The following is a 17,500-nucleotide window of genomic DNA, read 5'->3' on the forward strand; positions in this document are numbered from 1 at the left end:
ACTGTAGGCATGGTCTTATCTTTGGCGATATGCAGCAGGCTGTTATGATGTTTCTCATTTCCTTGTGGCTTTGCAATCAGAAGAGTTGTATGTATTGTGTACATATAGTTAATTCCAATCAGAGTGAAATAGAGCACATTTAATAATGGACTCTGACATGAATAAAAAAATAAAATTAAAACACTAGCCTACACTATCATTTTAATTTTAGCTCTAAATTCCAGCAAATATACACAGGTATCTCCGAGTGTAAATGTCGTTCCAAGTATCTCCTTTTACTGGGTATTTCCCTGGATTGAACAAAAATATTTTCATTCTCAATTTCAACTCTTAATTGATTGACCTAGACAGTAGGGCTTCATGTTAGTTTTGGGGGTAACTGTACTCATAGTTTGAGGCTTCAAATAGTTTATTTTAGATTTGTGTAGTTTGTATAATAAGTCATATCAAAATGGACCTGTACTGAATTACGGTGAGCTCTTAGAAGTTGCAAACACATCATTGCCCTTCCAAAAAAACATGTCTATTTCAATCCAATGAGTCAAACCCATAGAGCCCATGCAGGCAGGCCGGATGCATAAGTGGCGAGGTGCTGCCCGGCCCACAGACCCGCTCACAGGGACGAGTGTGAGGAGGTGTGGGCCCCCTGGCACCGCATGACTGTTAAATAACACAGCTGCTTATTGGTGGTGTAATGTGCCATAATGCATTCCAGCTATGAGATCATATGAGCGGAGATATGAGCTGTTTACCAAGTATACAGTACTTCACAAACATACACACACACACACACACACACACACACATGCACACGCACACACACACACAAACACACACACGCACACACACACACACACACAAACACACACACACGCACAGACATACACACACACACACACACACGCACACATACACACGCACATACACACACACGCACACACACACACACACACACACACACACACACACACACACGCATGCACGCATGCACACACACACACATACACACACACACACACACAGACACACACACACACACGCACACATATACACACAGACACACACGCACACACACACACGATGAGCACATCATTTGATCTCTACAGGGTGTTCCTAAGGACACAGGGATTTCGTGTTGTGGTTTCTGAGAAAGAGGCAACCCAAGACCTTCTGACTGGTCATCCCTCCCTCCCTCTCCCTGATGTCCCCCTCCTGCTTTTGTTCATTCTCTCTCTCTCTCTCTCTCTCTCTCTCTCTCTCTCTCTCACTCCCCTGTCTTTCTCCATTGCAGACAACCCTGAGATGCAACATGCAACAAGTTGAGTTTAAAGAACAGATAATGTGGACTTCAGCCTCTCTATAGTATAGTTGGAACTCCCCTTATGGGAAAACTGTTGCATGAGATAAAGAGATATTAGAGATGCCCCTCTCCATAGCTCTTATAATCTTGTTTATTTTCCAAGCATGGTCATTCTAGGGCAGGAGTGTCAAACACGACCCGGGGGGCCAGAACCGGCCGGCCAAAGAGTCCAATCCGGCCCACAGGAGGACTTTGCAAAGTGTAAAAATTCCACTGCGAAATCATTCAATCCAATGTGATGCACTTGTGAAGGCTATAAGAGGTACCAGGTTTCATGAGCAAGTTAAATATTAAGCAGCCTATTCATGTTTTCTGTATTCATCACTAATGCTAAACTATTTTCATGACCCTTGAACTAGAAAATTGCACAGTTGCCGTCAATTGTAATGCGCAGTTACAGACTCGATGATCATTTGGTTGATGCTAGCTGAGATAACCTTACGTACCTGTAATTCTTTACGCTTCAAAGAAATGGCAAAATTTTGAGCTTTTGTTATTTATAGGTTATTATTGATTTTCTTTGTCTGGCCCATTTGAGACCAAATTGGGTCGCATGTGGCCTGTAGATACACTAAATGTAAAAAAACAAACAAATAATAATAATTAAAAAAAATGAAAATATAAAATATATATAGGCCCCACTGCTATGGGATTCAGGCCTTTTATGAGCCAATTCATATACTGTAATAGTATTGCCTTCAACAAGATAGGGTGTGATAACAGGAATAATAATAATAATAATAATAATAATAATAATAATAATAATAATAATAATAATAATAATAATAATAATAATAATACTAATGTAGCACTTTGAGATTTTAATGCTAATGAAAAGTGCATTACAAATAATATTTATTATTATTATTATTATAAAAATCAATGGGGATACCATAATTACTTTGACATACTGTAATTGCTTACCATCATGTATTGATGTGGAAGATTTCAACTATAAGTTGTATATAACTGTTTTGGTTTTAAAAGTTGAATTGCCTCAAATGTTTACCATTGTACCCTGTTCAAATTTATATAGTTAATTATTGCCGTATTTAAATCCTTAGTCTTGAGAGCATGTTCCCCAAACAAAACTAGACACAACCCATCACTCTACTTTTTGTCTCTTCCTTTCCAAATGCATTTCATATTAATATATTTCATTTTACTTTCCCCAGCTTCTCTTCTTGCTTTCTAACTGTGGACATATAGACCAACAAGCTTTCATATTAGTGTATCTATATATATATATACACACTGTATAGATATTTTTTTTACCCAGGACCAGGTGTCATTGGGGCTGTCATCCCCACGGAGGCTGCTGAAGCGTTGTGGTCGCTCGTCCATCTAGGTCATGTCTCCATGCCGCATCATTCACGATCCTGAGCCCACCAGGCTTGCTGCTGTACAGAGAGCTTCCTAGTGTCCTGTGACGTGTGCTAGAACATGCCAGGTGGAGAGGGAACCTTGAATGGTCCAAGAAAAGGTTCTATAGTGTTGTCTGAAAAGCTTGGTAGGAGGTCTTCTCAAAGTGTTGCAGAAGTCAAGCTGAGGAAAAGAGCTGTAGGATTTGAAGTTCACTCCTCTGAGATGTTTGACTGTATGTTGATGGTTGAATGTTTCCCTGGATGGCCTTCTATGGGATCAACGGTGGTTTTCTCCTTGAATTTCAACAAAGCATCCTAGTGGCTCTAATAAAATGTCTTCAGCACGATATGAGAAAATTATGGATGGTTCCAGAGTGTTCAGAGTCCTGTATGATTGCACGCTCTAAATCTGTGGGACTGGTGTGTGGAATGGTGCTTGTTCGACAGCCTATATGGAGAGATGTTTTGGGACTAATTTTACCAACAAGTGTGTTCTGGGAATGGAGTACTTGGTAGAAATCTGAGAGGGTCCAGAGTCGCTGCTGCTTCTGGTGCCTGAAGTCTCCCCGCCCTGCTGCTGCTACGCACACATGTACTGTACACACTCACACACACACACACACAGACGTGGGCTAGTCCTCTTTCTCCTGATTAGGCCACAGTATTATACTTCATCAACAGTTTCCGAGGAAGCCTTTTCCAACAAGTCCTAAAATCACATTACAGTATGTCACACAAACACATGCTTACATCACAGACCTTCCTCGTGTGAACCATTGAGGGAGTGTCCGAGACAGTCTGACCGGTGTGACGTGTCCATCTAAGGGTCATTATTTGTCACTTGACTCCCTTCCCCGGTGATACCTCAGCCAACAGCCATTTGTAGTTTGGAGGGTCTGTATCCACTCTGCCATGTCATTTACATTTACTGTATCTGACTGACGCTCAGGCAGCTGCTGCAAACTGAGTTTCCTGCAGGACACTCCTGCAGGTCTGAGGGAGGCAGGTTCATGCCTGTCTCAAGGCCACACTTCCCAAGCATAGAGATAATTCAAATAAACCACAGCTGAGCAGGAGGCACGCTAGGTTCCTTTCAGCTCTAGCAGCATTCCTATAAATAATCATTGTTGGGATATTAGCCTGCTAAATCCAGCTGCCACAACCCCAATAAGTGACACGGAAATGGGTGGATGGGGATGTCACCTGGGTGTTGTGGCTTTTCACCCTAAAACTCTCTTTCATGTCGGTTGCTTGTAATGTTGGCAATTTAGGAATTTAAGCTTATTCTAATGTTTCACTCACAGAACCTGAAAGGATATAAAAACATCCTCGTGCAGTCATCGTGTCATTTAACACTAATTAGTGCATTAATACAACATAGAATAGAACTATAGGGCAATACAAATGAGGGAATAGTGATCCACTGAGCCAGAGCCAGAGCCAGAGCCTTTTTTTTGGTAGACCTAACATGGCTCGGATAGAGTTTTGATAATGTTGTAATGTAAATGAGCATTGTTTCATGTGTGAACAGAACATGAGACTCAGAGTTAAAATGTTTGGTGACAATTGCCACTGGAATGTTCATCCAAATGATGCTGTTGCATGTTGCCATGGTAACATCAACTTTCAGATTCTCATGCACCAAATCAACACTGATTTCATTGACATCATCATCAAACATTCTATGGCAGCAGCCACGTACAAGCCAAATAACCATTCAAGGAAGTGTATAAGTGAGTTATTTCATTCAGCCTCGGAGTTGGGAAGGTTAACACGCATTCTGTCCAAACCAAAATGTGCATTGTCCAGTTAGAAACATTCATTTCATTTATCATTCTGTCTGTGGCCCCTTTTTGGGTTCCTAGCCGGTCTTTGAAAAAGAAAACATCAAACATATAAAAGAACAGCCACACACAGAAGACTATTTAAAATATTCTGTACATTTATACAGTTAGAGGCATCCAAAATACATTGTGACATACTACCAATGCACAGTGGATCTGTGTTTCTGGTAACAGAGTAGGCTAAACATACAGTCAGATATTGAGCATAAAACAATGAAAACGACAACTTTAAAAAATAACAAATTCTACATCCCAAGATAGAAATAGCCCCAGAATACACACAGTGGATAAGTACTTTACACAATACAAATTTGACAAAATATATTCAATATTTGGTACGAAAACAGTTACATGTACATGCAAAACAAACCTCTAGAAAAAATAACTATGTAAAGAATTCTTGTGGGCTACCACGCCACACAAATGATTGTGTACACTCCCTGTGGAAAGCTTCTTATATTGTGTACACTTGCAAGGAAGTTTGCAGATGATTGGGATATTGCAATAAATACTTGACATCATACACCATGCACTTTCAACAACTACAGCTGCAAACCTCTAGCCAGAAATATAAAAGCAGTACCTATTACTAGTGAGTATTTTTGTCAAAAGGCAAAATAGTGTTAACAATGTTGGCGGGTAAATTTCCATTCTCGCCTATTTCTTGTATAAGAGTGGAGTGCAGTTCACTATTTGTGCTTAAAAGAGGAATCTTTTACAATAGGCCCTTTATCCCTCTTTCATACCAGTCAGAAAATGTATATATTTTTTGCTATAGGAAACTAATAGTTTCCCCTACATTAGCAAGATTAAAAAAGAGACACTCTAAACAAGTGACTTGTGGAGTGGCAATCAAGCCAGAGCACAAATTTACCAGCATTTCAACTACGGTAGGTTTTCCTGAAAACCCTGTCAGCCCAGAGTATTGTGATATATTGCTTTTCCACTGCAAATTATGTCCCCAAAGGAAAACGTTGTCAACATCTGTTTTATCTAAGATCAAGTTTCCAGTCTGATCATCTGACTTCAATCATTTTTATTGCAGCAAAGCACAAGCCCTAGTTCATTCTGTGCGTAACTGTGCATGTTTTCTGAAAGCTTGCGGATATGGACGACATGGAGCAGTACCATGCACACACCCACACTTTTGACTCTCTACTGCACTCTAGTGGATGTATTGCTTAACATGATGCCAACATAAAGGACGCATGGAAGTATGTGCGCAGTGAGTTACACTGTACTGAAGGGTAATGGACTACATTTCATATCATTTCATTTCATAGTTGCTAGCTAGTTCCTACATGAGACTACAAAAGAAAATAGTTCCTAAGTGAAATTTCTCACAACAAAATCTGTGCATTATTTTGAGTAACGGGGTCATGACTTCTGGAGTTTTTCATTTTCATTTGAGTTTTTCAAATGTATTTTTTTGGTGCTTCGAGCACTACAAGCCGAGTGCCATCCAGTTCCATTGTATTCAAGAGAAGGCAGACATCTCTGCGGCCGATATCTCCAAAACTCAGGCAACTATCCCAAAACTATATAGATGGATGAATAGCACTACAGGTGAGAGCAAAACTATGGGTGAGCTGTCCCTTTAAGGTCTTTTTGTCCTTTTACCGGGTGTCAATATCTACTGTGTTACTTTGGAAGTCGTAGCCATGTTTCTGCGCCGAGGCCAACACAACATATTCCTGTACATTGATTGTATTTGGAGGATCAAGTGATTGTGACTCTCTACTGCCCTCTAGTGGATGTATTGCGGATCAAGTGATTGTGACTCTCTCCAGCCCGGCGTAGAAATGTGTGCCAGTCATATGTGTTTCCCGGTCAGGAAGAAGAGTGGCCGGTCCTCCTTGGCGTTGGCGGTCTGGAATTCGTCGCTCAGCCTGAATCTCCACTCCTCCTCCAGCTCCAGCCTGCCCACCGTCTGTCTCAAGGAGCTACGATCTGCACTGATCACGCACAGAGTCGCTCCTGAAGACAGACAGGCAGGCAGGGCGGAGAGAGAGAAAGAGAGAAAGAGAAAGAAAGAAGAGAGAGAGAGAGAGAAAGAAAGACAAGAGTTAAACAAGCGAATAGTAACCATGTTGTCCACCACCAGTGGATGCAAATAGTGCGCCGAGCTAGAAATGAGCGCACGAACTGCGCAATATTTTCTAGTCTGTTATATAACTGTTATACAGTCTATGCTGTTAGCACATACTGTATATGCCTGTACTGTGCTTTTGGTATGCCTTTGTACCTTTGAGGAAGGTGAACTTCTTGAGGAAGCCAGGCGTGACAAAGGAGTCAGAGAAACAGAGGAGGAGGCCGCTGAACAGGAGTCCTGTGGTACTGATGTTGATGGAGTGCGCTCTGGAACTCACGAAACACACCGTCACCTACAGGGAGGGGTGGGAAGTGCGTGACCTTCAATGCATTCACATACTTCTTGGACAAGTAAAGTCATATGACCTATTTGTAAATATACTGTAGGAATACATTCATCATTTGTGCACGTTATGTGTGTGTGTGGGTTGTATACCTCAGGTCCCAGGTTGAGGTAACAGTCCACAGACAGCACAGGGTGTGTATAGTTCTTGGTGCTGAGGGGAAACAGTCTCTGGCTGGTGTGCTGGAGGTATTTCTCCAGGAGGAGCTGGGCTGGCGTGGCCAGGAAAAGGTGCTTGCTGTCTGGGGCACAGACATACTGTGAAGGTCCCACTGAGGTGGGAACATCCGTCATCTGGAACATGTTCAAAATGTTCATTTCATTTCATTGAACTAGAAATATCGCACGCGCATTTCCAGCTCTGTGCTATCATTAAAAAAAAAAACATTAGATTTAAAATGTAAATTATCTAATATGAATGTGATGTCATTTCACATAACATCAACACTTATTTTTTACCCACAGCACCTCTATCCAGATTAATCTTTGGGCCTTCATAGGAAAGAATTTGGGCACCTGTGCTCTGGCACCTACCTTAGTCTTGATAATAAAGGTTGTGTATCCTCCTATGGCAATCTGCTTCTTCATGACACTGAAGCAGTTGAATCGGCAGAGCAGCAGCCCGGCGCTGTGCAGCCGCAGGGTGAAGTCCACGTCGTGGCAGGTGAAGCGGTTCTGCTCGTACTGGACGTTCTGACTCAGATCCACATTGAGGAGCAGGAAGTCGTGGAGGTGACCTCTGGAGAACGGCTCTCTGGGCCTGTGACCTGGACACAACAAAACCAAACAACAACAACAACAACAACAACGTGACTTGAGATCTTAGGCATTTCTATGTCCATTGAATGCTAATGAGTGGGGCTGAAATGTGGTGGAAATGGTGCCAGGCGTTCCCAGCAGACCCTCTGACCTCCTGGCCCCTGACCTGTGAATGCATGGCTGCTCCACTTCCTGATCCCACAGAGGCCGTAGCGGGCCAGGTCTGGACAGGCCTCCATGTGCTGCAAGACCTGCTTCAGAGACGCCGCACGCTCTACTGGACCGCTGAAGACGGCAAAAAGAGCGGAACTTTGCTAAGAACAATGCAATTCAATTCAGATTAAGAACATGCTTAAAGCCTTATTTTTAATGCCAGCAAAATAATTTTTTTGTCCTTCACACTGATTCATATGCACAGAAAATATGTGTGCGTGTGTGTGTGTGTGTGTGTGTGTGTGTGTGTGTGTGTGTGTGTACCTGCGTGCGTCGAGGTCCACTATGTTCCACATGACACACGAGTCGTCAGCAAGGATGATAAACGGCCAGACGTCCCCCGCCGGCCCCCCTCCCTCCAAACGACGACTTCGCTCCAACTCCAGGTTGTGATAGGACAGCTCTTTGATCAGGAAGTGGGCAGCACCTGGAATAGAACAGGGCGTATTCAAACGCTGAGCTCTACTTAAATATAATTCAAATGAATAAACATGGTCAATTCAATGTCCGTGTCTCTACTGAAGGTATGATTAGTAGCAATCAGAGCCGTGTATATAGAAGAGTCGCGACATCTCCATTCACTCCAATGGACCAGTTTTTTACTCTCAAGAGTTCCAGGAAGTAAGGTCCTGGATTAAGCAGCACTGTCGAGTTGCAGCAAAATGGACAGTTTGTGTTGTACTTTGAAAGTGTGTTTTTTTAAATCAAATTGTACATTATCAGCTTTATTTTAGCATTCAAAAGTAGAGCGATACCCCTTCCTGGCTGTTCATTGGCTAATGAGTCACCCATTTTGGTCCTCCGCTGACACCACTCTGTCTCTAAATTGCTCTGGGCGTATTCAAACGCTGAGCTATACTAAATGTAATTAAAATGAATAAGCATGGTAAATTAAATGTCAGTGTCTCTACTGAAGGTATGATTAGTAGCAATAACATACCTATGCCGGCACCATTGAAGACAGTGGGCAGAACCAGCATGATGTGGTTGGGCCAGTACTTCTTGTACACGGCCATCTCGTACTCTTTGACCACCAGGATGTGGAGATGTGTGGCTCCGTCCATGGCGTGGTACAGGTTAAACAGACCGTGCTCGTGACGCCCTGTGGTCGGGGTGAAGATGGGACTCTTGATGCAGTCTGGGCTCTGGAAAGGGGGGAAAAAGTCCAATATCAAAATAAGTAGATTTCATGGTGCAATTCATGAAGACATAATTAAAATACAATAGTCAAATTTAGAAACAAGTATAGGATCCTGAGAGAACAATTGTCATAGTCAATGGTAAAAAAACATCCACCTTTAGTATTAGAGAAATACGTAGTCACTGCAATGGGGATATTAATTTATCCGACTCGTTAATTCCATTAGAGAAACTACATTCTGACTTGTTTTACTGTCTTTGTTAGCAGGAGAGAGCAGTGCTTCCAAAGTAGGGTGCAGCTGGGACCCTTAGGGGTATTTTAAAAGAGGCCCAATGAGCACTAGTTACATGTACATATACTTATTTTGTTGATTATCTCATTTGAAGTTGGGATACAGAGAGAGAAGGCTATAGGAATGACTGTTTTGATCAGAGGTCTCACTATTCTGTACCTACAGTACAGATAGTTTTCTACTTCTGCACTAAATCATATCCAACAATGAAACTCTTGTCACACAGGGGCTCCTAAGATCAATTCTTCCTGGGGTTATGTGAACTAATGTGTACCTATTTGACCTGAAAATATTTGGGAATGCCTGAACTAGGGGAATCATCAGGGCCATTAGAGCAGCGATCTGGCCTATGGCAACATCTAGTGGAGAAATAAGGGTGCTGCACCATGGACCACTCTGCAATCTCACACTCTGAAAGAATGCATATGTGGTCAGATTTATGTGTCTGCTAGGGGGGTTAACAGGGCGACATATTCTGCTAACCTTCTAAGCTGGAAAAATAAAGGACTCTTAATGAAGAATGGTTCCAGAATATATAAAACCTCTGCTTTGATTGGATTAGATGAAATTTCCTTGGATGTATTGCCAATAACACAACACACAATTTCATAAAGAGGTTAGAAGCAGATGTTCAACTGATGGAGATAGACATACATACTCTAACGTCAGCTTGACGAGGGGTCACCGGGGAGTCCCCAGCAAAATGAGTTAAATTGTGTGATTTCACTAGGATTTCAATGAGTAGAAGTTAGCCCAAGGAGAGAGTGTAGTGCATATACTTGGTCATAGCTTTCACTCTCTCCTGTTATCGCCCATCTACATGGACATTATTAGAGTAAACTTGCTCTGTTCACTGCAACTGCGGCAAGCTCGCCGGCCATGGCACAGTGAGGGCTTTGAGTATAAATTACGCTTAAATAAGACCTACCCAATCGGAGGTGAGGGGCAGTCTCATGCTCTCCAGCTGGCCTCCTGATTGGTTGAAGCTGAAGTAGTGCTCTTTAGACTTGGGGATGATGAAGTAGAGCTGGATCTCTTCCCCGAGCAGGAGATGGGAGAAGGTGAAGGCATGCAGTGTTGACTCGTACATCTGAATAGAGAAGAATATTGAATCAGAGAGAATCAATTAATGTGATTGATTGATTGATTGATTGATTGTGTGTGTGTGTGTGCTGCTGGATTTAGCAGGCTAATATTCATCCCAACAATGATTATTTATAGGAATGCTGCTAGAGCTGAAAGGAACCTAGCGTGCCTCCTGCTCAGCTGTGGTTTATTTGAATTATCTCTATGCTTGGGAAGTGTGGCCTTGAGACAGGCATGAACCTGCCTCCCTCAGACCTGCAGGAGTGTCCTGCAGGAAACTCAGTTTGCAGCAGCTGCCTGAGCGTCAGTCAGATACAGTAAATGTAAATGACATGGCAGAGTGGATACAGACCCTCCAAACTACAAATGGCTGTTGGCTGAGGTATCACCGGGGAAGGGAGTCAAGTGACAAATAATGACCCTTAGATGGACAGGTCACACCAGTCAGACTGTCTCGGATGCTCCCTCAATGGTTCACACGAGGAAGGTCTGTGATGTAAGCATGTGTTTGTGTGACATACTGTAATGTGATTTTAGGACTTGTTGGAAAAGGCTTCCTCGGAAACTGTTGATGAAGTATAATACTGTGGCCTAATCAGGAGAAAGAGGACTAGCCCACGTGTGTGTGTGTGTGTGTGTGTGTGTGTGTGTGTGTGTGTTCTGCTCACCTGGTATCTTGGGTTGAAGCCCATGTACTGGTGACACTGTTCACAGTGGTGGTAGGTGTTGTAGGCTGCGTATTTAGACAGCTTGATCCTGGAGGTCCGCCGGCGTAGGTACACATCCTCCTGACGCACAGGGTTTCCTGGGGCAGACAGCAGGGGCAAAGGGCTAACCTCGCGTCACCAGGCTCTCTCTCTCTCTCTCAAAGGAGAGAGAGACTGGTACCCATTACTACAGGCAGGAAGACCCGCCCTGTGTTCCGGTGGTCATTCCGCTTTGTGTGCCACAGTGTTTTCATTCCCCCATTTTACAGTTTTGACCGGTGTGTCAGGCGGCGATGCCATTATTTGGTTTGAGTTGTTTGTTTGTTTTTGAGCTTTTTGGGTAGCTAGATACTCGTGTCGCCCATGTTTTCTGAACAGAACGCAAAGGATTGTTTGCTGCACTTTGGTTCCCGGCAGATGGTGGTGTGTTCCGCCCATAGCCGGATGACACAAGGAACAAGGTTTTTGGCCCCAGACGAGGCCAAGGCAGGTTAGGATGAACTACCAAAGACAGTTTTGTTTTTGTCGTTCTCTCTTCCTGCTGTTGGTGCTGGCCCAGCAGTCAAGGCAGTCGGTTCTCTCCTTTTTCTACTTCATATTGCTCTCTCCATCTCTCTCCCTCCTTCCTCTCTCCCTGCCATCAGTAGTAACCATGTAGTTGAGGCAGTGGATGTTAACACATTGAGTGCCAAGGACGTCTCTGGACGTCCTAAAAAAAAGTAACGAGGAGTGCCAAGGACGTCTGTGGACGTCCTAAAATCATAATTCATATTATTCCATAATTCTGCTGTTTAAGGTCGTACCCAGCCAGTGAGCATGAATCCCTTCAAGGGATCACACGGCGCCACCTTAAAACTCTATACGGGAGCTGCGCCACCCACCTCAGATCCTTTACTTTGTGCAGGAGAAAACGGAGAAAGCCGTGATCAGAGAGACACCGACGCATGCTGCAGCCAGAGCCACACAGATTGCTCTGTCCGCAGCCGACAGTTGACTGCGATCCGAGCCCACAACTGAGCTCCTCCGCCGCTGTCTATCCGCCTGCACACAGCCCCTCCACACGACCACCCGCCAGAAAGGCAGCACCCGAAGCCGAACGGCTAAACCTTCTCCCTCAGTCCCGCCTGCCATTTCCTTGTTGCACTGAAATCCGCCTGGGGCAAAAACTGAGGCTGCGAAGACAGACTATGTGCGTGTGGGGAGGAGCCCGCAGCTCCGGGGTGGAGAGGGGGGGGGGCGCACGCAGGCTGCACAGAACCACACCATGTCACTACATCAGAAAACACCAGCCAGAGTCAGTGAATGCGCTTGAAATTAGAGTATTCATAAAAGTGACTTTATCTTGAAAAGTAAAAAAAGACAGCAGAAAACCCTTGAAAGTGCGCTTGTTTCAGAGGCTGTCATTTCATAATGGAACTGTCTAGAAACTAAATTTCTTCTTTGAAAGAAGTAGGAGTGTCCAATGTTTCATTAGAGTCCAACCCTGTTCATATAGCCCTAATAGAAAAAATTCTATAGCTGTTTTCAACTGAATGGAAGTGAATCTGGCACAGGCTCCAGACAATTTTACTGAAGCGCTGTGGCACTCAATGTGTTAATGGCACAGTATTTGTGGTTGTGTGGATGGTATGCTGATGTATCTGCCTGTCTGTCAGGCTATGTGTATCTCTCTGCCGGTCTGTCTGTCTGTATGTTACTCTGTGTGTGTGTGTGTGTGTGTGTGTGTGTGTGTGTGTGTGTGTGTGTGTGTGTGTGTGTGTGTGTGTGTGCGTGTGTGTGTGTGCTTACCGTCAGCACTGGGTTTAAATCCAGGGCAATAGACAGCGCTGATGTCATCGTATTTGGGGTCATGGATGGCGTAGTCGAAGGGCATTGTCCTCATAATGTCTGGGTTGGGCCAGGCAGCACTGGGTGGGTGGTACTGCGCCCCCTCCACCTGGGCACCTACTGTACGTACACAAACACACACATTCACATTCAGATTCAGACAACTTTAATTATCCCAGAAGGGCAATTCAGTTTCACAGCCTACCCAACACCTTCAAAAGCTCACAGTGAGCTACAAACCTCAGACATGACAGGACGTAACGTAACAGCATGACATAACATAAACAAACAAATCATGTCAGAGATAACAGATCAGCCTCATATAAACATGAACAAGAAATAAAAAAGTATACATATATTTCTATATGTAAAGACATGAGAACATGTATAAGAAATAAAAGATATATACTGTATCTATATATGTATGAACGAGCCTAACCTGTTCGTCACAGACAGGATACGTACAGCCTGTTGTGCGCACATGCACACACATGCACACATACACATGCACACACACACGCACGCACACACACACACACACACACACACACACACACACACACACACACACACACACACACACACACACACACACACACACACACACACACACACACGGAGATGCACATTACACATACATGTACAGCACAGTGAATATTAGATTAGACTATTATATTAGATTATTAGACTATTATGTAGTTTGGACACATCCTGATGACGGCCTGGCCCGGGATGGCTGAAATACCATTTTAGTTGCCCAATTGTTTTGACTTAACCCACTTTGATAAAAGACTGTGACATTGTTTTCTTTTCCAACATGAACATGAACGCGTACCACAAAGGCTAGTCCTTCACGCGGCCGACCCGGGTTCGAATCCGACCCGTGGTCTTTTGCCGCATGTCATCCCCTCTCTCTCTCTCCACACCCTTCCTGTCTGTCTACTGTCCTATACAATAAAGCCCCCAAAAAATAATCTAAAAAAAGAAAAAGAAAAAGTTGGGGAATCAGTAGAAAAAAAAGATTGCACGTATAATAACATAATACTGTACATAAAACACAAATAATTTAGGCATCTTGGTTAAGGATTGAGTCAACGCGGTTCTCATTTCCAATTCGTCAAATAATGACGCCTTGGGTTGGTGATCTGGTCGAAAAACAACAACCAAAAACAGAAGTATTTGACTACTTGGGAGGGAATGAGAATGTCTTTGTGGAGTTCTCTCTCCTGATTGGATTCTGTTTACTTACTGACCAAACACTCTGTACCAGTGATTGCTGTCAAAATATAGAGCAATTTAATTTAATATTGCTAAGGGCAGCTTTAAGCTTTGGCAAACCCTGCTGAGAAAAGGTGGCTACTGCTGCTGCTAAAATACTGACTGTAGTTGATGTCCTCTTCATCGTAGATGTCCACCTCCATCAGCCTGATCAGCATCCGAGACAGAATACCCAGGAAATGGAGGTACGCTCCTGTCTTGCCCACCTGCCCATCAACAGAAAACATGAGAACAAAGGGTCAACCATGTAAAACACACACACACACACACACACACACACACACACACACACACACACACACACACACACACACACACACACACACACACACACACACCTACAGTAGTATCAGAATACAGAGTCGCTTTCACGACACGGGGTTAACAAGAGGCAATCAAAGTACACATGGTATACAACCCAGATCAGAAAGAAAGAAAGAAAGAAAGAAAGAAAGAAAGAAAGAAAGAAAGAAAGAAAGAAAGAAAGAAAGAAAGAAAGAAAGAAAGAAAGAAAGAAAGAAAGAAAGAAAGTACCTGCGGGGGTCCACTGAGCAGCAGCCTGCGAGGGTGAAAGTTGTCGCTGCGGCCCTCGGTGCGATTGCTGCTGTCCATGTGGTAGGAGCGGGGAACTGTCCACTGGCGGTAGTATAGTGACTGTTCTGTGCAGGTCATCATCTTACTCAGCAGGGGCCTACACACACACACACACACACATACACACACACGCACGCATGCACACACACACACACACACACACGCATGCACACACACACGCACACACATGCGCACCCACACACACACGCACACGAACGCACGCACACACACACAGCACAGTTTATGACTATTGAATTTGAATTTATTGAATTTATTAGACAAATTAAAACATACAATACACCAACAAGCATACATACAGTATAAACTAATTCATCAGGATATCACAATAAAGCCGGTAAACTTATTTCCATTGTGGTCCTGAGGTCTACACTCGCTAGACTTGCTTTAAGACTTTTACCAACTGATCTTGTCAGGACACATTAAGTGGACACACAAGAATATTATTTCTGTTCACATCACATTGGATTGTATGATCTTGGTCACGTGTGATGTCGGTTACCTGTTCTGTCATGGTTTGTCATTATTGATCATCCAATAGTGACCACAATCTGTCAATAGCAGATTGCAGTTGCAATAGCATGTTTTTAACCAGTAGATGACAGTCCAACCTGAAAAGTAGGCTCTGTGTTTGGTTTTCCTTTAATAAACCAATCCACTATAACCTGTACATTCTATGTGTTTGTTATCATACCTGAATCCACGAGGGGAAACCCAGAGTCAGATGTGTGTACATGTGTGTTTTTCACCTACCTGAAGCTACTGGCCCAGATGTGTGTGTGTGTGTGTGTACATGTGTATTTTTCACCTACCTGAAGCTACTGGCCCAGATGTGTGTGTGTGTGTGTGTGTGTGTGTGTGTGTGTGTGTGTGTGTGTGTGTGTGTGTGTGTGTGTGTGAGTGTGTGTGCGTGCGTGCGTACGTACATGTGTGTTTTTCACCTACCTGAAGCTACTGGCCCAGGCGACTGACATGTGTGGCAGGAAGGAGGTGCAGCGTGGGAGCCCGCTGCCGTCGCTGGCCGTGATGATGTCGTAGACGGCTCGGGGGAGGAGCACGGAGGGCGGGCGACTCACGCCCCGCCCCCACGAGCAGCTCTGCTGTGGAGAGAAGGCACGGGGGGACAAGGAGTCGGAGGAGGTGGATTTGGAGGGCTGGCGATGAGAACGGGGGGGAGGGGGCGGAGGTTGAGGATGAGGCTGAGGATTGGTTTGAGGTAAAGACTGCGGGTGAGGTTGACTTTGAAGTTGGGGTAGAGACTGGGATGAGGACAGGGGCTGAGACTTTGAAGGAGACTGTATTTGGTTGCGGGTTTGGCAGGCCTCCATGGCCGCTCGCTGGGCATTAGGAGTGGTGGTGCTGAGGGTTTGGCAGGCCTCCATGGCCGCTCGCTGGGCGTTAGGAGTGGTGGTGCTGAGGGCAGAGCAGGGCTCCACGCCTCCGCTGTCTGGGCCAGACTGAAGGGGCTGGCTGGATGACGGAGGGGAGTCTCCTGGAGATAGAAGGAGGTTTTTAACATTTTCAAACCCGAAAAAGAGAGTTTATGGCCTGGGTTAAAACTGACGACTCCCCCCCCAGTAGTGTCTGTGTGTGTTTTAACCCTCACCATTCTCCTGCCCGTCCTCCTCCTCATTGTCAGTGCTGCTGAGTTTGTCCGCGTCACTCTCCAGCAGGTCACTTCCTGGTCCGGGGTTATGTGGGGGTCGCGACTCGGCCTTCACGAGGTAAGCGGCCAATCCCAGCTCTTGCTCCAGCGTGGTACGCTGAAGGTAGGAGGAGCTTATCACGCGCAGGTCGCAGTACTTCAGTGACCTGGGGGCAGAGTTAATTGACTGTTTGAACTCCAGAGGAACTGTAGTTACCCTGAAGTTTACCCTGAAGTGGCTTCATTGCAGGAAGCAGTTCACACCATGGGAACTAAACTCATACTTGTTAGAGGCACTGGTGACTCCTGCTGGTGCAGCATGTTTGCTAGAAGTTGGCATACACTTACCGAGCACTTTAGCAGCAACACAGTGTCCCCACTTAAGGAACACAATGTTCCTACTAAAGTGCTCGCTACTAAATACTGTGTAAGTATCAGCTAGCAAAGTGACTCCAGCCTTCAGGCTGGATGTGTTTTTCTGCTCACCACAGTTGTAAAGGTTGTCTGAGTTACTGAAGCCTTTCTGTCAGCTCCAACCAGTCTGGTCATTGTCCTCTGACCTCTCTCATCAACAAGACGTTTCCGTCCACAGAACTGCCTGCTCACTAGATGTTTTTGTTTTCACACCATTCTCTAGAGAGACTGTTGTGTTTGAAAATCCCAGGAGATTTAGCCGTTTCGGAAATACTCAAACCTGGTTGCCTGTTTGGCACCAATAACCAACAACCATGCCACGCTCAAAGTGACTGAGATCACATTTTCCCCCTATTCTGATATTTGATATGAACATGAACTGAAGCTGCTGACCTGTGTCTGCATGATCGTATGTGTTGCACTGCTGCCACAATATTGACGGAATGGAGAATTGCATTGAGTAAGCAGGTGTTCCTAAATAAAGTGCTCGGTGAGTGTATGTTTAACCTCTAACACCAAAAACA

The 17,500-nt window shown here is 44.4% G+C and overlaps 1 protein-coding gene across 1 annotated transcript in view; it reads right to left on the reverse strand.

The window, feature by feature from the left end:
• Window positions 1-6,381: 6,381 nt before the first annotated feature.
• Window positions 6,382-17,500, reverse strand: part of greb1 (growth regulating estrogen receptor binding 1) — a gene marked incomplete at its 3' end in the record, with an annotated part of 30,107 nt that continues 18,988 nt past the window's right edge. Inside the window, exons 20-33 of the mRNA XM_083650481.1 lie at window positions 16,524-16,729; window positions 15,863-16,409; window positions 14,840-14,996; window positions 14,409-14,511; window positions 12,989-13,144; window positions 11,162-11,298; window positions 10,336-10,497; window positions 8,915-9,119; window positions 8,239-8,401; window positions 7,928-8,046; window positions 7,537-7,769; window positions 7,096-7,296; window positions 6,814-6,952; window positions 6,382-6,545 (exon numbers count right to left, since the gene is read on the reverse strand). Of these exons, the coding sequence (XP_083506607.1) occupies window positions 6,382-6,545; window positions 6,814-6,952; window positions 7,096-7,296; window positions 7,537-7,769; window positions 7,928-8,046; window positions 8,239-8,401; window positions 8,915-9,119; window positions 10,336-10,497; window positions 11,162-11,298; window positions 12,989-13,144; window positions 14,409-14,511; window positions 14,840-14,996; window positions 15,863-16,409; window positions 16,524-16,729 (2,692 nt within the window). The remainder of the gene's footprint in view (window positions 6,546-6,813; window positions 6,953-7,095; window positions 7,297-7,536; window positions 7,770-7,927; window positions 8,047-8,238; window positions 8,402-8,914; window positions 9,120-10,335; window positions 10,498-11,161; window positions 11,299-12,988; window positions 13,145-14,408; window positions 14,512-14,839; window positions 14,997-15,862; window positions 16,410-16,523; window positions 16,730-17,500) is intronic.

This window comes from Poromitra crassiceps, assembly GCF_964638095.1.
Source record: "Poromitra crassiceps genome assembly, chromosome: 14".
In the NCBI taxonomy this organism is placed as follows: domain Eukaryota; kingdom Metazoa; phylum Chordata; class Actinopteri; order Beryciformes; family Melamphaidae; genus Poromitra; species Poromitra crassiceps.